Source organism: Megalops cyprinoides, chromosome 10, assembly GCF_013368585.1.
Source record: "Megalops cyprinoides isolate fMegCyp1 chromosome 10, fMegCyp1.pri, whole genome shotgun sequence".
Classification (NCBI taxonomy): domain Eukaryota; kingdom Metazoa; phylum Chordata; class Actinopteri; order Elopiformes; family Megalopidae; genus Megalops; species Megalops cyprinoides.
Window position 1 is genome coordinate 17,743,515 of NC_050592.1, and position 24,575 is coordinate 17,768,089.

The 24,575-nt window shown below is 38.3% G+C and overlaps 2 protein-coding genes across 2 annotated transcripts in view; one reads left to right on the forward strand and one right to left on the reverse strand.

The window, feature by feature from the left end:
• Window positions 1-882: 882 nt before the first annotated feature.
• On the reverse strand, window positions 883-10,969 carry slc6a19b (solute carrier family 6 member 19b). Its single transcript, XM_036538849.1, has 12 exons — window positions 10,771-10,969; window positions 6,849-6,989; window positions 6,461-6,598; window positions 5,713-5,894; window positions 4,968-5,078; window positions 4,577-4,689; window positions 4,215-4,343; window positions 3,463-3,619; window positions 2,496-2,700; window positions 1,982-2,141; window positions 1,684-1,846; window positions 883-1,107 (listed from the first exon to the last, which is right to left on the reverse strand). The coding sequence occupies exons 1-12, from the start codon at window positions 10,967-10,969 to the stop codon at window positions 907-909; spliced, it is 1,899 nt and encodes a 632-aa protein (XP_036394742.1). The 3' UTR covers window positions 883-906.
• Window positions 10,970-23,048: 12,079 nt separating this feature from the next.
• The window catches only part of fhod3b (formin homology 2 domain containing 3b), a 179,264-nt gene continuing 177,737 nt past the window's right edge, over window positions 23,049-24,575 (forward strand). Inside the window, exon 1 of the mRNA XM_036538550.1 lies at window positions 23,049-23,581. Coding sequence (XP_036394443.1) covers window positions 23,417-23,581 — 165 coding nt within the window. The 5' untranslated portion in view covers window positions 23,049-23,416. The remainder of the gene's footprint in view (window positions 23,582-24,575) is intronic.

Sequence of the window (24,575 nt, forward strand, 5' to 3'; positions counted from 1 at the left end):
ATAAAGAAATGCATAATTTAAAACAGTGTGTATGTAATGGAAGTGTCTGGCAACATTTCTATTCAAAATTTAACTTTAGATAGCCAGCCAGTTTGCCATTGCTATCAATGTAGTATTACCATTGAGTCATACCTTAATAGCAAGTGAGATAGCTAGCTAATTCAGCGGCTACTCAAGGTAGATAGCCTGGTGTGTTGTGAGATAACACAAGGTCAGATTGGTTGGCACTATGTCTAACTGCACAGGCACTGTACATGGTTAGACAGCTGATCTAACAAACATAGTCATGGTAAGTGTAATAAAGCAACATCAACCTTTTGACAATGTGCCAATAAGTAAAACCCTGTCTTATAGTTACCCCTTTTGTTTAATGGATCCAGCTTTCTAAGTTACTTACTGCTAGTTTATGCCACAAGCAACACAAGCATTTGGTGCATGATGCCACTTCAGCCTCACTCTTAAAATTTACATCCTCCTTTCCATCCATCCAGCCTGCAGTCTGTGACAGGCCATATAATAAAAACTCTTACATAAGTTAGAATTGCTATAGCATAGGCTCAGTGCAAGTTAATATCTCAAAGAAAATAAGTTAGTTTTTACCACACAATTCCACACAGTTTTGCACAACTGACAAAATTCTTCAACTTAAAAAAGGTCTTTCCAGAGTGTTTTCCATTGAAATACATTCTCTGAAACCAGAAGTCGACTTCATCGATTTCAGGATTAGTCCTCATACATTAGTCCTCATATATACATCATTTTGAAACAAAATAAAGTACAAATGTGCATTTAAAAAGTGCATTTAAATGTACATATTAGTCTACTCAAGGACCAGATGTGAATTCCATTCTATATCATTGGAGCATGGAATTGGGGGTGTTTTAAGGAGTATTAAGATTTCACAGATTAATCAGTTATGGGAACTTTAGAGGAGATAGTTGGGAGTGCCTTTTCCTTGTATTTATCTTGTTTTTTGCAGTAGTGGTTCTGTAAAAATTTGAAGACCGCAGTAAAGGGCACAGCGATGCTTGGAACACCAGCTAGTAGGAAGATTATAACATAGACCCAACCCGGATAAGGTAGCTTCTCCAGAGTGGGAAAGTTCTCCTGGAATGAGAGAGATATACTGTAAATATACCAAAAATGAGTCATCTATGAAACACTATTTACTTGTACATTGGTATTTGAACTGTTATCTGTAGATTGTGCTAGTTTATTGGTTGGTCACATGATTTAGAGTTATCTTTAGCAAACTACAAATCCAATCTGATCTTAGACCATAACAGTAACATGGAACATAATTATTGAATGTTTTCTATAAGGCAGTTTCCATTCCAATGTAAATGAGTATGACAAACCAATTCTTTAAACTACCTTTTGATATAGCATTTCATTAAGACGCTCTGGAGTAGTAATAGAATAAAGTCACAAATGATAATGACTGAAGGGTACAGAAAACCCATGACAATTTTATTGCAGTATGTTGCCTAGGCAAACATGTTAAAGCTCCACAAATGCTTTAAAAAAAAAAAACTCTTGTTTTCAAAGGTCTGAGTGGTGTGCAGATCAAAAGAATTCAGTAACTACATTTATTCAGTAATTGTCCCCCTGTTATAATAACCCTGTTATAATAAGGCTGACTGCTAACCTCTCACCAAATAAATAAATGGGAGACACACGTACCGACTTGGGATCCCAGGCAATGTAGAAGAGCTCAGCACTGACTTTAGTGATGAAGTAGAAGAGGAAGATCACTAGCATGATGAGGGGACTGATCACCCTCCATGTGGCCTGCCAGAACATGTTGGGCTTGTGACCGATCATGAACTTTATGTCATCGTTGAACCTGTCAGAGAGATGCACCCTGAGGCATTAGTACTTTACCATTAGCAGTACGCCATTGCTTGTAGTCAGAGTAGCCAACAGCCACGGTCATAAATACCCAGTGGCCACAACAAATGAAAGAAGTCTCTCGCCTTACCTGTCTATCCCATACAGGTACACCACGCCCACCATCTCACAGAAGGCGATGATCAGCAGAGGGATGGATCCAGCAAAGCTGTCGAAGAGGGCTAGCCAGTAGTTACCTGACTGCTGGACAAATATCAGGCCCGTGAGGCAACAGACGAGACAAGTCACCCCTGGAATGAATGAAATGGAAACAATTTAGCCATTAATAGCACAAAACAATATTTTTAATATTTGAAATGCTGGAGATATGTGGGTGTACATTCATTACCTTCTGTAGTTCAGAGTGGTACTGGGATGGATACCTTTAGTCTATGTAGATCTCTATGGGACTTGATTTAGGAGCACTTGATGATGCCCAATGGATGGAACTACATGTGCTTTTAATGACTGTTTCTGAGTTAAAATACTTCTCTGTAGGCAAGCACCATAACTGGTTCACTTCAGTGAGTCATTAAACTCTCTGCAGAGGGTTTGTTTGTAACACAGGTGTGAACCCTGTTTGTCAGTGGTCCTGATAACCTTACCACTGATAGCTTCCTTTGGCCACTTCTTAGGGAACACCTTGAGGTCCTGCAGGGGCACCAGCACCCCTTCAATGTTGCCAAACATGGAGGACAGGCCAAGGCAGAAGAGCATGATGAAGAAGAGAATGGACCACAGTGGAGATACAGGCATCTTGGTGATGGCCTCTGTGAACACAATGAAGGCCAGACCAGTTCCCTCAACCCCCTACATGGAGACAAAGATAGCATGGAGAGGAGTTATTTTCATACTGCTCACACATCTGACTATACTTGTGAGTGTAGAACTGAATCCAGAATTCCATGTATTTTCAACTTTCCCTAAACTAAAGAACTGAGAGTGGTTAAATTAATCAGCTTAATACAATGCTAAGTTAACTCTTATTGATATGTGCTTGGCTGGAACAAAGGCCTACAGACACACAGAGCTACCATTTGTATCTTGTTGAAATATTCTCATGTAATCAACGTTCAAGACACTTGCTTTAATTCACCTAGTCATGTTATTTGTAATGATGCATATAGTTAGCATATTTGCAGAACATATACCTGTGTTGCCCCGGCTATGAAGGTGCATGTTAACTTTGCTGCTGCTTTTGTAGGTCTGACTCCCAATATGGCAGAAGTACAGGAGCAATCCCATAACAGTTCATCATTTCAATTTACAGTGCAGTCATAAGTAAAACCGTTTTCTTCAACTACACATTGTTACATCCACAAACACCAACAACTCTTCTGTTGTCAATTCTGAAGAAATGAACTGAAAAAATCAGTTTCTGTTTAAGTGTAATTATTTTTCTTTTCACATAAGGTCAAATGATGGGAGTGAGGCTTCATTATAATGAATGAAGCTACCATATGCTGACAAGCACCAACTCCACCAGGCGTATCAATGCCGACAAAAGGCAGCTTGACGTGAGGAATTTTAGTCATTCAAAATTAAGCTATTAAATGACAGAACATTCACTACCTCACTGAGGAATGTGTCAAGATTGCAGGTCTTCAAGTTCAGCTGCTCAATGATTTGTGGATTTGTGCTGTTGAGACTTTGCAGAGCCTCGGTATAATTGCTCTCTATGATGTTTCCCTCAGGAAGATCAAATGCATTAATCAGTGCCAGGATGTTCCTGCAAAGAAACAGGTATTGCGTCACAGTGAGGAACAGCAGCTTCGATGCAGTGATGGAAGAGTGAGACTTCATTAACTCCTATTAGGTGGAGCTATTAAGTGTTGTCAATCACTGACACACAGGAACCAATAAAAAGCCTTCTTTCCATTGCAGCATACTATGATGTGTTCAGACCAATGGTACATCATGGCTCTACCCATTTTGGGGCTCATGACACTTCCATCACTGGTTTCACATACTTTAAATAACCAGATTTGTTTGATATTTCTTTGTATGTATATCAAAAAAGTGTTGCTTTTGCTTCCATGATGTAACATTAAATCTGACCTTAATGTATTACTAATCCAATCAGCAATAGGTTTTGTTGACATGAGTGTGGAGGAAAAACTGCAGTATTCTGAAGACAACAATGGAACGTGTTTAGGTGTGGAAGGGGTCCCAGCTATAAATATCTATAATATATAGGAATGACAAAAGACTGTACACTCTCTATAATAGAACTGTGGTCCCTTCAGAACAGGGGTAGTGGTGGACAGCCCCCAGTATATTTTCTCCTGCTGCGGTAGGTTCACATGACCTAAGCTGACACATACCCATTGAGGCAGTCATCAAACCTCTCAGTGGCGCGGAAACCAATGATGGTGTAGATAACAGTTGCCGCATAGACAGAGGTGATTCCATTGATGACAGAGATGATCACTGCATCCTGTTCACAATTATTACTAGAAAACAAAGGATCAAATCAGATTCAAATTCAATCAAAGAATCAACACAGAATATTTTGCTCAGCTAGATAATTTTTTTATCTTGACATCTTGATTAGTAAAGTATGTATTAACCCTTAAAGTATTAACCGTTTTCTTACAGTTATTGTTTTGACCCCCAATAGAGGGCATATAGTGGTTTTTACAGCTTGACATGGGTGTAGCTTTAGCTCCTGGTCAGGGTGACTTACAACACTGAGTTGTAGCTGGAGAAGGAAATGAGGCCACCAAAAGCCAGTGAGAAGGAGTAGAACACTTGGGCACCTGCGTCCAGCCAGGTGCTTGGGTTAGCCAGCTCTTCCAGCTAGAGTAAGAAACACACACAAATTAGGATTGCAAATAATGGTTGTGGAACAGTGCTCAGGAAACTTCTTTTTTTATTTGCTTAAAATGTAAATGTAGAATGATATGACCATTTTCATTTCTTCATTTTTATGCTTGTTATACGTCATTGGACTGAATGGATAGATGTGGATTCTACCCATGGGGAAAATGCTCAAGTGCACATAATTTGCAGGTTATGAATTGCTGTAATAATAATATGAGTAGTAGTGCAGAAATCTCGCAAAGCGGAATACTCACATCAGGGGTGAAGAGGAACTTTATTCCATTCACAGACCCTTTCAGAGTCAAACCACGGATCAGGAAGATGGTGAGCACCACATATGGGAGGGTAGAGGTGATATACACAGCCTGGAGGGGAATTTCAGCACACTTGTCATGGTCACTCCAACTACATATTAACCTTTAATATTCCCATTGCGGTGCAGACAAATGTAATGTTGAGAGGTATCTTAACACACCTACAGGACGTGCTTACAGAGAAAGCATACCCATTTGAAATCTACTGAGAAATATGTGAAAGGGGTTTTCTGAGACCAGTTGAGGAGGCTCAAAACTTTATTTGCACCTAAAGGGTATTTTATACTCTTATAATGGCTTATTAATCAGGTCAGTTTGGCAGCTCATAAATACCATGTAAGAAATACAAAATGAGACACATTTGCTTCCAACTTGTGGATACTCCACAAGTTTTTGTGATTAAAATTATTATTTTTTTATCAAATAAAAACATTGAGCATCTCTTTAATAAAAAGGTATAATTAAAAGTCCATATACGTCCTTTAATATGAGTGCCATTCAAACAACTTCTGTGGTAACATTTCCTTGCAAGTAAAGATTTTTTCAGTAACTGCAAATCTAATCATGGAGGTATAACTAAGAACTATATTTCAGTAAGGGAGCGACACTATGATTTCCCACATATTTACGAGGTTAGAGGGTTCTTGTTAAACACTAATAATAAAGGCATGTATTGTCAGTGTACCTTCCCGGTGGTCTCAATGCCACGGATGCAGCATATGTAAAGCACGCCCCAGGCTGACACCAGGCACAGCACCATCCACCACTGCAGACCACCTGACTCATCGATGGCAGGTGAGGTGTTGAGCGTCTCCCGGTACCAGAAGTAATCAACAGGGGAGCTTTTCTCACATTCCCACTCCAGACCTACCCATAATAAGTGCAATTAGCCTCCTTGATTTCCAGAATTTCAAACATTTACATAAATTGTAAACTAAATATTTACAAAAACGCTTAAATCATTTAAATGTAGGATGAAACACGTATGAAATGTCCAAAATATAGAATTGTTAGATTTATTGATTATTTAATATTTAGAGTTGATATTTAATCCCTCTGAAATGTGCCAACCCTGGTCTTATTTGTTATGTTAATTTGGCATAAAATTCATGTTTATCATCCATTTCAAAGTAAACATTTGCCACTATATACAGGGCTAAATGGTTCAGGTTCATTAATCTGAATAGCTTTGGCATGTAAATGACATGCAAGTGCTATACATAATATAGAAAAATATGTGTACATTTTTTATATTGTATTAGATATGGACATATGCCAAGCAAAAAAAGTAAAAAGAGAGTGCGTACTTGGAATAAGAAACACATAACATTATATTTGCCTTCTGGACAGCTCATAACTGAAATACTGTAATGTATGCAGTTATCCAATATACTTCAGTTTATTCAATTTACTGATGGCAGCGCAGTAATCACCTGTCCTGTTCTCATTGATAGGACATTGGCTCCATGGCAGTGGTTCCTGGAAGGAGTTGAAGAAGTACCACATCACCCAGGCAATGATGGTGTTGTAGTAAAGGCTGACCAGAAAGGACACCAACATGGATGCAATACCTGCAGAAGACAAAATACTGTACTACAGTACTTCACAATAAATTTCTCATCTCACTTTTGTTAGTGTGTGCTTGTTATATTAGCTACACAGATAACACTCAGGGTAATTGGTTAGTTTCTAACACATATTTTCTTCACTGATTCCATTGCAGTTAACTGTAAAGTGCTGTCAAATCCAGATCATTTTTTGTTAAAGAAGCTCACTAAAGTTAGATTAATTGAGTTTATGTGAATGTAAAACAGCCCTCACCTACGCCAGTCATGTAGGGATGGATGGCCTTCCAGACCCCCACACTGCCCTTCCTGAGGCGCTGACCAATGGCAAATTCCAGGTGTAAGAGCGGAACGCCTTCAAGGACCAGCAGGATCAGAAAGGGAATCATAAATGCACCTGACAACACAAAGAAGCAACATTCAGAGCCAACCATGACCAGAATTTACTTATGCCAGGACGGGCTACTTCTGGCCACAAAAGTCTGTAAAACATTGATTACAGATGTAACATTCTACATTTAAAGTCCAGTCCCTACATTTTTTAACCCAAAGTCCCATCACTGCAACTGCTTAATGGTTTAAACCCTGACCTTAACAATTTGCCAAGACCAGGAAGGGACACTGGGTTTACAGTATCACATGTTTTAATCTGTCTCTGGTTCCATTTATCACAGTTTCCAAAAAGCCTTACTCCATTCCTTGCCTTTTCAGCAGTTGATGCCTTCAAACATCCATGTGACTTTCTCATTTACTTTTACAGGGTGCTGTAATATTCTTGCTTAATCTTATCAAAAGCCATCACAATCTTGTTATTGTCATCATCATCATCATCATTGCCATCACCTGTCAACATTTCAATAGATACACTCCCCCTACTTCAACTGATCACCTAGTTGATAAACGGGGGAGGGAGTTTGATTGGCCAGGGCAGTTACGTGGTTTTGCCAGGGCAAATAGGGTATACACATTTACCATCTTCAAAGACAGAACATGGCAAAAGACATTTTTGGCCATTTAAGGGCACTGTCCCAGGACAGACAAGGGAAAGTAGGGTGGTAAAATAACCTCCTTATCTCAGAATGTATCATCTGTAAATTAATAAACATGTTCATCTTCTGGAAAGCTCCCAGGGCTGTGGGAGAGCAAAGCTGACTGCACACATCAGTATATAAAAAAGAATCCTCTTATCTGCGAGCCCTTTGTTTCCTGATAAACTGCTTCAGAGCAGACGCCTTCCTTCTCTAGCTGCGTTAATCAGATTTTGTATTTGCGGCATATCAGCAGTTCGATTGCGCTCGTTGGACATCCACTCAGGTGTTTTCATTATCGCTGATTGTGGTGTGTTGACACAGCTGATAAGGGCTGTGCTGAATGGAGTCATGCAGTGTTTCTGACTGGCTAGTGCGGGGACTTGGTGTGTAGCTGTGCCCATAGTTCCCGTGGGAGAGAAAATGGCCGTGGGCTGAGCAGGTCACTTTGATCTGAATGCTCCTGTCAACGTAAGTGCAGATATTTGTGGAAGCTTTACTCTGCGGTGTACTGGTAAATCATTCGCTCTCCACCTCAGCTAATGTGTGGTGAGCATTCTGTGAGTAATTGCCGCTGTGCCTCGCTCTCAGGTGGCACTGCACATTGGTGGAGGTTGAGGTGAGTCCTTCCGCCCTTTTTTTCCTTTAAAGAACCTTACTCTGGCCCTTTAGCTGCATGAACAAACAAATAGTACTGACTTGAATCATATGAGGCAGATGGTGGAGTAGAATCCAGAGGTTGACACTCCTGTAGGCTGTGAATCCTACTGTAATCATAGTCTTGCAAGAAGTTATAGTTATGTTGATATATTGTGGTTTGAAGGTAATTTGTGACCTCCAAAGATGTTGCTTGAAACCATACACATGAATTAATTTTACACCGGGGTACCAGGGTACAATAGAGTACACTCTATTGTGATGACAGCATGTTTCCAGTTGCACTACATTTTGTTGTTCTTAAACATTTAATCCCTCCATGAGTGCTTATTTTCCTTAGACGTATTAAAATCATGTCTGCCCTTAATGTACTATGGTAAATCACGGTCACATATGAAAAAAATCATTATCTCTCACTGTATGAACAATGTAATTAACTTGATGTAGTCTGAAGAGGGCCTACTTTGATTCAAATTAGTAAAGCAAAAAAAAGAACATCCTACGATTGAATTATTGGCATCAAGTACAATACTTATAACAAAGCTGCTGGAATTGTGGTAATAAAAACTATATATAAATTGAATATAGTAAGGTATATACTGTGCAGAAAAGGTTTACCTTTTCACATAATTCTGCTTTAAGAGATACAAGTGTCTTAAGTGTCCCATCCCATGCAACTTGTTCCTTCCTCAGTAAATCTCTGGCAACCCTGCTCTAATTGTTAAAACTACAAGCCAGCCAAGATATATTAACAAGAATGATGCCTAACTATCAATACTGTGGGATATAGGCTGCTCTTAAAACAACCTTGATTATGTGTTTCTTCATGAAAATCCAACACATATTGTTCCAGCTCATTAAAATCAACTCTGATGGCTTTTTCATGTAGTTTCATTGACAGGTATGGACAATGCACAAGTTGTAACACTAAAAAATTACAGTGTAGTAATACTAATAATGCATGTGTCACCACCCATTTAGTTGCATAACCCAGCATATTTTTGGACTTACAGGATATGTGCAGATGAGAGGCTGAAAATCATTGACAATCAGCTGGTGTTGGTTAACTCCTTTGGACACAGTAATACGTGTAATTTTTCAGTTACTCATTTGACACAAATAACTTATATACAGCTTATGATGGGAAAGCTGAGACCCTTATTTTTTGTATGTGACATATGGCTATTTGACAATGTGGTTCTAATATATAAAGCATGTTGCAATGCAAGTAGGAAAGTAAAGGCAGATTTAAAATAAAAATAAGAGATTCAGAAATCAAAGTGAAGCTGGTGATGATCTTCTTAATTATAGACATATATATTTAGAAAATGCAGCAATTTTTCATAAAGAACAACTCTGCAGCATCTGTTACTCAAATAAAATATGAAATAAGGAATTTAAAATGTTCAAGTCTCACAGCATATTGCATAAAATATTTCATCTGAGCTGTGGGACAGTGAAAACAGAGATTCCCCGAATAAGGATTTTATGCCTTTGACTGCATCCCTCACAGGTTTACTGACCTGTTTTGTGCAAAAGTGGATTTAAAGTGGATTTTTCTTTTTAAAAGGCATTTTGAAAGAGTGGAGTTTTCAGACAGAAAAGGTTCATTTTATAACTTATGCAAAAATGTTCGTCATCATTATTATTTCAGGAAACCATCATTTTAGTTCTATTTCTCCAGCTCTATGTTCAGCTAATTCTGAAATTTGCATCTATTTCTGAGTAATAAAAATCACCCAGTAAGAACAAGATAACTTTTAAACCAAGGGCTGTTCCTATTTTTTCCATAAAAAAAGGATCATGGCTGGATCATCTGGCTTTGCATTCTGATACTGTAAATGGAAACAATCACCTAGACCGCTAATGCAAACTGTCAGACAGAGCCTGGACTCACCTCTACCATGCTATTGTGCTGTCTCAGCTACTGATTATTTTAGGACATTGATGGATGCATGGAAACACATTTTGTGGAACAACTGGGTAACTGAATATTACTTTGGGTGTTCCAGAAAGTGAACATTTAGAATTTAATGTTTGTAAGTCCCCTTTTAAGTTCAGTCCTGTTCACAAGCTACAGAACGTTTTCATGAACAGTAGTGAACACTTCACCTCATACAACAAACTGTTGCTAGTTTCACTATTTTAAAAAAGATGATATCATTTGCAGTGATTTATATGATATCATACAGTATATCATTTACAATGATATGATTTGACATAACGTTTTAGATGTGTGATAGCGGCATACAAACAGCCTGAAAATACAGAATTTTGTTATATGCATGACAAAAATAGTCCAATGCAAATGCTCAGATTTTGAATGTTTTCTGTTGCTGCTGATGTTTGTCACTCCTGGTTCTGGTCACACGTGATGCACACTAGTTATAGTCTCTGAGACTCCAACAAACACACACATCATAATCAGAGTATTAAAATATTGACACACCCTCATTTCCCAAAAATGAAAATACCCCAGCCCTTGACCCCTACCTCCTCCATGGCTCTGACAAAGGTAGGGGAAGCGCCAGACGTTCCCCAGCCCAACGCAGAAGCCCACACATGTCAGCATGTACTGGGCCTTGTTGTCCCATTTGGGCCTTTCCCCGGCCTCCTCTGTCTCCATCCTCTCCAGCTGCTCGTGGGAAGGGATCCGATCCTCCAGACCCGGGTTTGGCAGTTTCAGCTTCATGGCGTCTCCTCGTTTCGCCTTTCAGCCCAGTGGAAAAGAGCAGCTATCGCAGGCAAGATCGGCAGGTTTGTGTCAGAGTTAGTGTTGTGGTGTACACACAGGGCCTGGGGGTGTGAGATATGACAAAATGGATCTGTCCACTGGATGATGGATACCTTATATACACACCTATGTAAGGTGAACTTTAGCACCCCGTCACCCCAGGTTGCCAGAGAGTCACCTGCACGAGGAGGAGTGAGAATTTGTGGCTTGTCAGCTGGATGGAGAAAACCGCAGGCGTGACCTAGGGGAAAACTGGAGGATAATGAATATGTTATCTGAGAGGGAGGGATGTGATGCACAGGAGGGAGAGAGAGACAGCTTGCACACTTGACTAATTCCTCCACTGAGAGAGGTCCTGCCATGAACTTCCCTGTGGTTAGTGATTTCTGATAATGATCTTTATGGCACTGAAGTGGCAACGTAGGATTTTTCTTTTTAACTAGAGTCCAATGCTCAATGTTTACTACTTTTCAAAAAAAAAAACCCATTCAAATCATTGCAACATTTTAGCTTTGATGGGAGAAAAATCCATCTTCAGACTGGGACTCAGTTACGTCATACATCACTGGTCCTGTCAATCATTACAATAATTCCTTCCATATATCCAAATAACAAGCTGTTCCTAGAAAATGGGGGGCAGAGGTTCTTCAGACAGAAATATCCAGCAAGTGCACATGAAGACTGGAAATAGAGATTACGTAAACTGTCTTCATGGCAACAAAGTGGTAACACAGAAAAAAGGCGTCAATATATTATAAATGGGTAAATTATGTCTCATTTTGGAGATTTAAAGTCAAATAAAAGCAGCTTGTCCAGGAAACAGACAGGTGGATTGAATCATATCCGCTTATATACAACAGGTATCGTAGCAACAGCAGCGGATACAGCCTTATCATTATTACCTTTCTCCAGGTAATGCCTTGTATTTACCGCAAATATTGAGCTCTGAGAACGCACAATGATATATGGTTATACTGTAACATCAAAACTGTACGATCTAACTTCACATGGACTTTGCACCACCCACTAAATACCACACACAGAATCTTATAACGCATGATATGCACTAGCCCCCCACTAAAACCTATACTTGAATGCAAAACATCTGCTCCTGTGGTGTTATCTTAAAAGGCAACTAGGGATTTTCTACAACAAAGTAAAACCCAGGAAAAGTGTTTAGTTGGATGTATTGTGCCAAACATTTAGAAAGCAGCCTTTTAGGGCTATTTATACATGAAATGTAACATTGGACTTATCATGTTAGGATGGTATAGAGGTTTTGATCAAGAGAATCACTGATGTTGTCTGCACTTTTTTGCACTTGGTTTTGGCATCATAATAGACAGCTATGCTGTATTTTGAATGCAAAGTTAAAATATGTATCTTACAATACTGATCATAGTGTCACTTTTATGACATTGCATATGACAATGTACATTGTTCAGAACTGAGCTATGACCATTGAATGTGTATACCTACCGCATATTAGCTGCCTAAAACTGACTACACTACTCTCAATGAAAAAAAGGATACACCCATTGAAATTTACTTTCCAGAGGCAGATGTTCATTCTTTTCAAGAAGTAAGACCATTTTATTTTAAAATATATTGAACAGCTCACAAGAGGTTGGCTCAACCCAACTGTGAAAGGTAAGTGATTGTTGTAAACCTTCTATTCTGTTCACAAGAACTTTCACATGACTCACATATGTACACTGTCCAGCAAAAAGTCATGGAACACAAGTAGTTAGTAATAAATCATGTTTCCCAAAGTCTGTCTTTGGTTGGAATGGCTGCTTCAAACACAGCCTGATAATGTCTGATGGAAATCTGGTAGTATTGTGCTCCACTCCTACTTTAAAGCATTAGAAAGGTCGACCACTGAAGGGGGCCGTCCCGGCCTTGCCCTAATTCTGCATTCCAGTTCATCGCAAAGGTTTTTTTTGTTTGGTTGAGGTTAGGGCTCTGTGCTGGCCATGCAATGTGCTAATGTTATTTTCTTCAAACCATGCATAGTTATACCTGTTGTCACACCTATTTTCCTACAATCAGATGTGGTATCCCCTGACTTTTGGTAAGGCACTCTATACTCTTGTGATCACAGGAGCTTACCCTCTCTTTGCACATTAACACCCAGAAACCTTAGCTCAGACAGCACGGTTCCATAGCTGTGTGGCTGCTACTTTAATGTTGTTAAGTGGGGTGGTCAATAGTTAGCTCAGGGCCATGGTTCAGGGCCATCGTCCAGGAGATCAAACTTGGGACCATTTAAGTAACAGGAGGAGTTAACCACAGCTGCTCCATCATTCTCACATCATAGAATTTAAAGAAACAGCATCAACATAGACAGGTAAAAAGTTACTACTGATACTGCTACTTACACAGAGTGAAATTCAGTTGTTCATGATATGATGTAATGTATAATAAGAGTGCCCTTTGCTCTTTCTTCTTTCTAGAGATGAGAACTATATTAATATGATGGTCATAATACATTATCAATATTGTAATTTATTGTTATCTTTCAGCAAAAAACATGTCAAGTGAAAGTTAACCAAGTAGTGGAGAAAGTAGTGACATTGATATAACACATTTGATAATTCATAGCAATTACTGTCTGCAGAGTGGAAACTTTGTCAAAACATTGTTGAGTTCACTGCCCCTCACTGAATATCGGCATGACTATCTTTACCCTCATTATCTTCATTCTTATTATCTCAGTCATTGTTTCCTTCATCATTATCATCATCATCATCATCATCATAATCGTAGTTTACCATTTATCGAAGAATTGAATACAATATTGTTGGATAATTATACATTAGGGCACATTTAGTACTCTCTAGCACTTATTTGTTAATAATATGGTAACTATAACAATAACAAAAAAAGCAATTGTCAAGTTTATCAAGTTCGTGACCATGGCTGATAGTTGGTTATATGGGACCCCCTTATGCCAGTTAGCAAACCAAAATCTGGATGTGCATAGAAAGCTACTAAATGTCTTTAAACAGTATATCTTATTTAATTTGCATGCCTGTGCTATAAATTGTTCAGCATTCTGAAATTCTTTACTGAAATATTGTATTGCTAGAAAATTTTCTCTCTTGCCATTTCATAATGGCAGACAGGTTTTTTTTAGCTTATCCACTTTTGTGATTATGCCATCACATAAAGCATTTTAAAACTATAATATAAAACTATAAACATGCTTAAGCATGAAGTACTATTCTTTGGACTGCTGAGAATGTCATTCAAATGCCAATCACCTGTTAAGGTGAAGCAACACCATGACTGGGTGATTATTGCACAATGTTATATTAATGCAATAATTGTTCCCTCGCACAAACCGCTGTTGGGACATCATGTTCCCTTGTGCGTTTATGGGAGCATTAACCTTGAAGAGACATTTACAGTGTGTGACACCTTTCCATCATAAAACTGGATATACCCTTGCAGGTGCTTGTGGTTTAATTTGCTGTTTGACTTTGGCAGGATTACTTTATGTCATTTGTAAAGTAAACTCCTCAAGGTCTATTGCTCTTTTGTATCAAAGAGACCGGCCCCAGGATTCAGATTACATGTTAATACTGCCCCTGTGGTACCTGGTGTTTGACATAGGAAAAAAGAAGTAAGACCAGCCATATAAAAATATTTACCACTGAAATGTAGTAAATGACACTTGCTTTCTAATTATGTAATCCATTTTGTTTTCTTAATGTAATTAAGTACTGTACATCCTGAGAAAGTGGTACTTGCACTTAGATTGAATTTGCATTCTGTATTTCTTATATGGAACAAAGTCACTCAAGCCCCAAGTGAATCTCAAGTCCTAAGTTGCAAGTCATATGGCAGGCCCTAAGTTGCAAAAGCTGAGTGGCATATAAAGTCTTAAGTCTCAACTGAGACTGAGACTCGTGTCCCATGCTTCATACCTCAAATCTCAATGGTAGTCTTTTGCCAACTGTAATGGTCTTACTTAAGTTTACAATATATTTTATCAAAATATAGTCAGACAGCACTTGTCATGTTAGAAATAAATAGTTAAAATGCCAAATTGTTGTGCAAAACTAAAAGTCACTGCATTTTAGTCATTCATTCACCTTGACATTTCAATCATTCAACATTATTCTTATGTCTGAAAAACAAACACAGAAATATGATCATACAATGCACAATGGTGGTTTCTTTTTTAACATGTGGCATTTTTAGTATGAGCTGATCACTGGAACAAAGATGCAGGCAAAGAAAAGTGACCTACCTTTACCGCACCTTAAATACTGTACTGTAAATATGTAAACCTCAAATCTTTGTTCACCTTTCCCTCATCTGTCATATCTGGCTCACACTGCTGCATATCCCTTTAAAATAATATGAGTGGCTGATTTCCTTGTAAATGTGCTTATGCACTATTACATTATTTCGTCTGAATTTTATCCAAAAATGAAAGTCCATTTCATGCATTACAATGATTTTCAGGGGAGTAGATATGATCCACAATTCCAAGTGATTCCAGAATTCAAAGTTTAGAAGTACTCGTGGTCATATTAGCTTTCTGTACAACAGCAGTTATAAGACACTTTACTTTGGAATTATCTGGACAAGAACACCATACCTCAGGACAGCACGAACATGACGTTCACTGGATCTTTCCATTAAGATTGGTCTAGGGCATCTCTGCTGTGGGCTTTAGTGATGCTGGTTAGCACTGATTATCTCTATGGCAGACTCTCTAACTCAGTTCCTTGAGGCCTGGGCATGTCATCTCTGTGTGTGTGTGTGTGTGTACGTGTGGGTGGGTGGCTGGGCTGGCATGCCTTTCTCTGTCAATGTACTGGCACTGCCAGCAACTCAGGTCTGCCCACACATGCTGATAAAGTTCTCTCCCCTCATGTAGAAAAGAGGTTACTGGGAATGATTCCAGATACCGTTCTGCTTGTAGATAGACATAGTACAGAAGTCCAGATGACAGACTTCCTCAGATCTTTGTCAACGTACATGATCACACACTATACCAGTGTCACAGTGTCATTCGTTTGGGATGGAAACAAATTCAACTTGTTAGAGTGAGCTTGGCTTCATGATAACCATTCATACTGGCTCTGGACATGACTGTTAACCAGCATTTGTGCCAAGTAGGATAAAGTCAGCAAATGCAAGCAATGTCTTTATAATAATTATAAATAATATATGATTTGTACATATCAATACAAATAATTGTATCACTATTATAATTATATGAAATTCCTTGTCATTTTTCCATTTTTTTTAAAAAGTTTGGAATGCCCAATTGTATGCTAACAATACAACCCTCACTAATAATCCGGGAAAGCGCAGACAAGATGTGCTCTCCTCCAAAAGACGTCAGTCACCGCTTCTTTTCACACCAGCCAGGCTTGCACATACATGAGTCATAGGAAGACACTTCATGCACTGCTTTATGAAGACAGATCGTGGGCACACAACTGACAAACAGGGGTCGCTCATACGTGATGAGACAAACACCTGACCGACTTATCCACCCTCATATCTTAACAGAAAAATGCCAGTTTCTTCCTCCAGAGAGGGCTTCCAGTCATCGTCGGCTGATGATACAGCCAGAATTAAAGTTAGTGGTTGACCAGCTTCTCTGGTTCCCTAAAGACATTCAAGGAATAATTCAAAAGTACAAAATATGTTTGCCTTTCTTCCATTCCTTAATCTGTAATTTATACATTAGTCCCTTTGACAATGGCTATGTGTGGTCTCTAATAACACAGTGATGATGCTTTGTTAAAGATTCCCCTCCATTATATGAATGTCTCTCTCTTTCTCTCTCTCTCTCCCTCTCTCTCTCTCTCTCTCTCACACACACACACACACACACACACACTTACTCTGATAACTGAAATTCCGCTCTGATAAGAGTGTGAGGTTTTACAGTAAAATGATTTTGTTTCTCTGTTCTTAGATCTAAGTAATGGCTGTTTCTTTACTGTAGTATTAAAATAATCAGTCTTAACATTGGAGTGATAAAACTCTCAACATTGTGCTGGACCACAGGACACGAGAGTTCAGAATCCCTGAGTCAGCAATTACACTCCCATTGCATGCTGGGAAATTATTCTAATGTTGAACAATGAGAACAAAGAATAGTTGTTAAACTAATGTACCCTGTAAAAAAACTTCCTGGGTGGCCATGGGCATGGCTTCAAGATTACATAAAGTTAGCAGGTTTGACTTTGTCTAAGTGCATATTAACTTACTGAAGAATGTACACGTCTCTAGTTTATGATTAATATATTCTTGTTAATTCAAAATGTGCTTGCTCTTTTAAATTGTGATTGTGCCTATGTATAGCATAAATTTAAAGTGCCAAAGGTACCCCTAATTTTACTCCACAGGGAAATTCTTATTTCATATTGGTTTTGTAACAAGTAATATAATATAACAAGCATAATATACAATGTTTATGAAAACATAGACTTGTAAATTTAAAAAATACAGAAATCATTATGAGTTACTGAGAGTTTCTGACTGTATTATTACAACAAGCTTTTATGTATTACATTGGAAAATATAGCGAATACCATGCTGATCATTATCATATTGATTGGTAATGTTTCACTTAGATCTGATAAGACATAATACATTTTATGGTTGATATGATGTATTTTAATGATTTGACTGGCAGCAATACACATACAAGGAAGTAAGTCTGGCTTATAATTAACTTTTTTGTGAAACCAAATGAATCTAGGACTGCTGAAATTAATCCTATAAGCTGTTGTGTTAATTACATAGTGTAAGCGACTTTTGAGAACTGCCTCCAATCTCTGTTTGGTACTTCCAATCTAATTTAGTAGTTCTTGAACTTTTTGACTATGGAACCCCTATAAAAAGTAAACCACCCTTCGCATTGAATGTCCATACATTGAAAAACTTTTTTAAGATAGTTTTAAGGCTGTTTTACTCTTTAGCACCTCAAAAGATGTTTTCTGGTGGTGAAGTAAGCTTACTTTTGGCAGTGGCAGTTCCTTAATTTTTGGCAGTGTTAATTTCTTATTAAATGTACTAAATTTAATATTAATATTAAATGTACACAATGCTTAATTATATCATAAATTTTGAATTGATGTATCATTGTTGAAGTCAAAAGCATATTTTGAGTGCCAAAATAGTTCTCTGATGTGCAGTGCTCATAGTAATAAGACAATAATACATAATATATAAAATATAATGCAGTAAGCACTTGAGAGCTTGGCCCTCTTTCTTTCATTCCTTTACAATCCAACACATTGTAAAGCAGGCCCACTTTGGACACTGGATCCAAAGGACTGGAACCAATAACTAAGTGAATACCACATTTTCACTCCCAGGGCTAAAGGAAGCTGCAGAATCTAACTACCTCTCTGTTCCCTGATTATTCCTTAAAATGATGGGAACAGGAAGAAAAAAAAAAGAATTAAGGACTGACATCAGATAAAACTGCTGTGGCATTGTATGAGCTTATTTCAGTAAAAATTATGAAAGGATTTTCACTAATGCCTAAAAGAAGAATAAAACAGCATAAATGCCCCATGATATCATGTAGATCTATAGAGTTTACCCTAATGGATGATACTCTGCAACCCCTTCCCACACACTATTCTGACTCCCAAATTCTGTTACTGTGAAGTCAGGACTCAAAGGAACTGCATGATATATGTAAAAGTTCATTATTTGGAAAGAAATAATAAATCATTTGTTAGAGATTTATTAGTGTGGCTGGTATTTCAGAAAATAAAAATGTTCAGATTCTTCAACCCTGCCTATTCAAACTGGCCCCTTCTTATATCCTGTACAGACTCAGTGCTCTGGACTGATAAGCTCCTTGAAAGTGTGTTGATATGGGTATGTTGACTTTCCCATTGTCAGCTCTGATCTTTATCCCACTGTTTCAAACCCCAAAATGAAATGATACCCATGCCATTAACCTGAGGATATCAAGGTCATAAAAAGCCTGACAGTAAATCATTTTGATGTAATGACACAACTGAGGTACAACATTCTTTTATAGGAAGGTGACTGATAAAATGCTGTGATGTACATTTGGGTTTAGAAGCAGAGACTTGTGCATCCTGAGATTCTACCCAGACTGTCATAAAAGTCATAAAAATCGATAGCTGTGGGACAGATTCAAAATAATTTCCAGAACAGTTGTGGCTGTATGTCATTTAAGAACATTCACTCATACACAAGGTAAAACAGCTGAAATACTAGAGTATTTGATTCAACTATATTATCTCCACTGGAATAATAGGTCGCTACCTATGATAACACCCTTCCTAAACAGCAGATGTAAACACACTTCCTAACACCTGTTTATGTCATACTGCAGCAACAATGAAGCAATTGCCAATGTTTGCTTTTAGGGAATTAAGGGTGAATCAAATAGAAAAATGAAAATAACTGGATATAAATGACAATAACGTAATGAAGAGCAGGGTTTTTGCCCTTTTTTGCTCACCACTTCATTCAGTCAGATTTGTACATCCTGTCTTTGTCCAAAAATCAACAGACATTGACAATAATATGATTCTCATCTTTGCAACAGTCCTTGCAATGAGTTCATATACATATTGAATATACCTTGCTTTTGGATCTTTTTAAATGTTAACTGTATCATGCAAATCATCTATGATTTATAATTATAATAAATTGTGAAACCGTGTAACTGCCATTTCATTCTTTGTCCCACCTTAGTTTTGCTTGTTTTGTTTTGTTTTTTTTTTTCACTTGTAATTCATTTACTTGCATTTATTTTATTTTATATTATTTTGGAATATGTATTAATTTAAAAAGGACATGATTTTGAACTAAAAATATGTATGAAGGGGCAAAATGAAGGGAAAGCGTTTCGGCAAACATGCTGATAATTAATTCATGTTGCAATACTGCCCTCTAGTGCTGGAGACACCAAGGAGCAGATCAGGGATCACGGAGGGATGGATGAATGCCTTCTGAGTATATCTGCAATATAGAGACACCATAGAGTGGAGTATGCTTTCTCTGTCAGGCAAGCTCACCCCCTCTCATCAAGCTCTTCATACTAAAGCCAAATAACTGAATCATAGAAGAACAGAAGGAGCCATCATGGATGCGGTCCAGTGAAGATATATAAAACAGACCATATAGGGTAAAAACTAACATGTTATCTTTCCGTTAAAATCATCAACCCAAAGCTCAAACCAAACAACACTGAAATACAATAGATAAAAACACCACACACTGCTAAGAGCAAGAGCACAGTGCATTCAATCCTATGAGCAGTATTCTTGTTTATGGTCTAAAGTGGATTTACTGTAAGGAAAGGGTTGAAAATATGTACAGAGGAAATCTGAGAAAATGCTAGAAGTAGTCAGGGACAGTTCTGAACATATTGGCAAATATACAGCAGTGTGATGTAAAGGTTATGTAACAGAGCTTGCAACGGTGAGTTTGCAGTTCAGTTCAAATGTAGGGTATTCTTGTTGTACTCTTAAGTAAATAGTATTTAGACGACATTGCTTCAGTAAATGTCCAACTACGCAACTGGATAAATGCACTACTGTAAAACTGTGTCACGTACAGTGTGCCAGCTACCCTAAATAAATAGATGAAAGAATTAACTAACTAACTAACTACTTTATATTAATTAATGTCGTGAAAATACCTACACAAAGGCACTGAGCTATTACAATGGCATTATTACAAGGTCACAATTCAAAGAAATGCAATAGAAGCACTAAACAGGATAAACACCTGAAAGCAAAGGTCAGCTTCAATCAATCAAGGATTTATTTATTTATTTATTTATTTTTGCTGTCTTCTGCAATGAAACAGCTGGGATCAGGGAATCTTTTCAAATAGCTATACCAGCTTTATTCAACATTTCTTGTTGTCCACAGATGTATTACTTTATTTTAATCTAAAATGTTTAACATTTCTCTAAGACATTAGCTAATGCCTAATAGGTGATAAGACTGGAAGTTAGGTACACCTAACTGTGGCTTGTTGAATGTAATTTGGTAGCTCCAGATCCAGAGTGCACATCTGCACATACATAAACACACACAGTCCCTGTTGGATTAATCCTCACTACACTATTCATCCTGGTCATACTGAACCTAACAACCTTTGTACCGTATATTATAGTGGGTAAAGTTTAACCTGACTTGCAAATGCTAAATTTTCAGATGCATAAAATTGATAAAATATTTTAAAAATACAAGCTACGGAGCTCTGTTGATAAGGATGCCTGCTATGAATGCAACAAGTGCCAATATGGAAATGTAAACACCATAATTTATCTATGAAAATGTCTTCTCACGTAATAATTCCTGAATCTTGAAAATGACTGATTCAGAAACAGGTCTTATAATATTACACATTGTAAAAGCATTACTAAGGCACCCTTTTCCCAGCTCTTTGCTAAAGAAGGTACTGCTGTTTGGATGAAAGGATTAAACTGCAAAATATTGCAAGCACCTGCCTTTGCCTTAAATGACTGCAGTAGTACACAGTAACATCCCCCCATAGTCTTTGTATAGGATGCAACACTGATCATGTCAAATGTACTGAAACTGTTTTCAGAATTCTCAGTATCTGCAAATTTGTTACAATCCAAAGTGCCACTTCAGAAATTTACTGAATAAATATGAGGACTATCTCCTGGATGGTCTCTCCATCTGTTTTTTTTTTATGACCAACCACTTGTACTTTCATTTAGCCACAGTATGTTTTGTGACAAGGTGTCCACTGTAATTTGAGGAAAATTTCACAGACAGATGTCAGAGCGTAGCCTATGTCCTGGACTCTCCTGCTTCGACATGCCTGGAATAGCTCACATTCAGTACTAATGCTATTAAAGGTTTAGTTCGGTGTAATCAAGCGGTCTGTCTGTCATTGGCCTCTCTTTCCATTCAACTCTGTATTTTTCATCACTGCAACGCGCTAAACTGCCTCTAGCATTCAATTTATATGAATGGGTGATCGAAACCAAACAGCGGGAGTTTTTTTTATTTATTGAAAAGCTGTCATGTGACCTGTCTGCTGATCTTCAGGTCAGTTAAGCGGAACATGTTGCTAATGACAACGATCTGAAAACAGACTGGCTGGGCAATGGTAACCCCAGGGAGCGGGTTATGCAACGGGCTGTGACAAAGATCCTGTCCCCGTGCGCTTCTTACATTCACTGCTCATACTTTGTATTTACGGCGCGTTCCTCTGTGTTGCTGATACTCGCCGTGTCGTTACTGTGGAAACCCGGACTGCAACACAAGATCATTGTCCAGGAAGTTGCATTGTCCCTGGAGAGCGACATTAGCAAGTGTTTTTCCTCACTCTTTCTGCATATCACCTTGCCTGGCAGAAACTGATCACCTAAACGTTTTATCATTCTTGGCAATTTAGCTACCCATGCCGTACACATCATAGGGGAGACTATACGCTAGGCCGACATTACCCAGCTAACCTGGCATACTGACCGACAATGGGTATTGCTGAAAGACAGTGCTCTTAACAAACTGATTTACACACAGTTAAAAGCACTAATCTGTTTTAAAAGAGGAAACCTTTTGATGTGTTTCTGTTCATACTCAGGAATTGAGGGTGAGGATATAAACTATAACTATAAACTAATATAAAGTTTCCTGATTTTTTTTTTTTACTGTAGTTTATTTTATCGTGGTCTTACAATAAAACTTAGTATATAAGTAAAGAGATAAATTCTCCTTGACAAAAAGGGGTCAGTATATTAAACAAATTTCTCAACCGATATATCTAAAAAATAAATAAAAACACTTCAGCTTTTCACAGGCAGCAGAGCAAGATTTGTTGTTTTTAAATCAACGACCACTAGACGTCGCTAGCTTGCTTGCAACAGGACGCCGCTTTCTTTTTAATAAGCTCTGCTGCCACTGAGGCAGAGTTTAAGCTGTTTGGAGGGTTGGGGGGGGGGAGAGTCCCGATTGCCTCTCGAGTTTCTCTGCAGACGCCGAGACTGGCAGTTAGCTCCCGGCTGCAGTCTGTCTCAGCACCTTGCCTGCTCCTAATGTCCTTGGGCACCACCGTCCTTCACGACTCGACAGCGTTGCGATAGAAATACACAATAAAACAAGGAAAGAAAAAACAAATTAGACAAAGCTGTGAAAAAGACGAAGGAATCCTGGATCCCAGATGCTCCTTTACAATTATCCATGATTGCTTTCTTCTGTAGTCGTCTGCGAAGCGAGCGCAGGAACGGGTCGAGGGGATAAGCCAGACTGACAAGGAACTGCTTAACTTTGCAACCTGCTGTTAAATTGTTGTTGGCTACGAGGTGGAGTGAGATAAACGACAGCATTGCGGAGTATACCTGGTCATTAAACCGGCTTATCTCTTAAAAAAATATTCTTGCATGGATGCATCATGGCTACGTTTGTATGCAGGGTTCAATTCCTAGATGATACCGATCCATTCAACAGCACCAATTTTCCCGAACCTACGAGACCACCTCTCTACACGTTCAGGGAAGATATTCCGCTCATAAACCAGATTGCCGGAGTCCACAGGCAGCTGAAAGCCCCGCACAAGGTATGGTAAATGGTTCAGTTTCTTTGACAGTGCTACTCTGTGCAGTTTTCAGAATTATTTAATCTTTTAGTTACAGTTACCAGGAACCCCATGCATTGCCGTTTCTGTATTTGGTGTAGGCAATACGGAATTAATTCAGACCATTTACCGGTAGGTGAGCAATGCGAAACTATGACATGGATGGTGTATGTTTAAAGTAGCCTACAGAAACCGTTTTGAGTCTTTAGTCTTCTAATTAACATTTCTGTGGCGTATAACAACAATGACAGTTATTCTTGTCCCAGTGCCTTTATTTGGGATGGATGCATACGTAAATTTTGAGGAGTAAGTAAAATTAAGTAGGCTATCTCAGATTCCTTCAAGTCTTATCTCGTAGCGGTGATGCTAAAATAATTCCCAGGCTCTGGCCGTATCACTCATTTGAAAGTGACAGTCGAATGGGAGGGGCAGACAGAGAGGGAATGAGAGAGAGGGAGGGTGAGCAGGTTGCTCGGCTCCTGTGTTTTCTACGCAGTAGAGGAAAGTGGTGCAGTGGTTTAGTAAATACTTTCACATCTGTGTCCACCGCAATTATGCTCATTTGTTTTAGGGGTAGACTGAAAATATTTTTTCGTAATTGTAAAGTTTGAAATTTGGTAACTGTAAACTTGGGAAATTGTAATGATACATTTGATAAAATTGCCCTACAAGATGCTTTATAGTGTTCAGAATAAGTTTGTTTGGCAACACTACAGTATCGTGGTTGCAGATGCATTAATAATTGAAATAAAATTGAATTCTGCGCTGAAGCCAGCCGGAAAGGTGATTATACAGTTGCCGCGTGTGAGACAACACACGTGTAGAAGGGTATCTGTTTATATGATAATTAATTCCCAGAATCAATCAATTACCCAACCAATCAATCAATCAGTCCAATAAGCAGTGTGTAGTCTATGTTGCTTGTTCTGGCAGCAAATACCTAGGTGACAGCAATGAGTCTGTCAGCTAACATAGA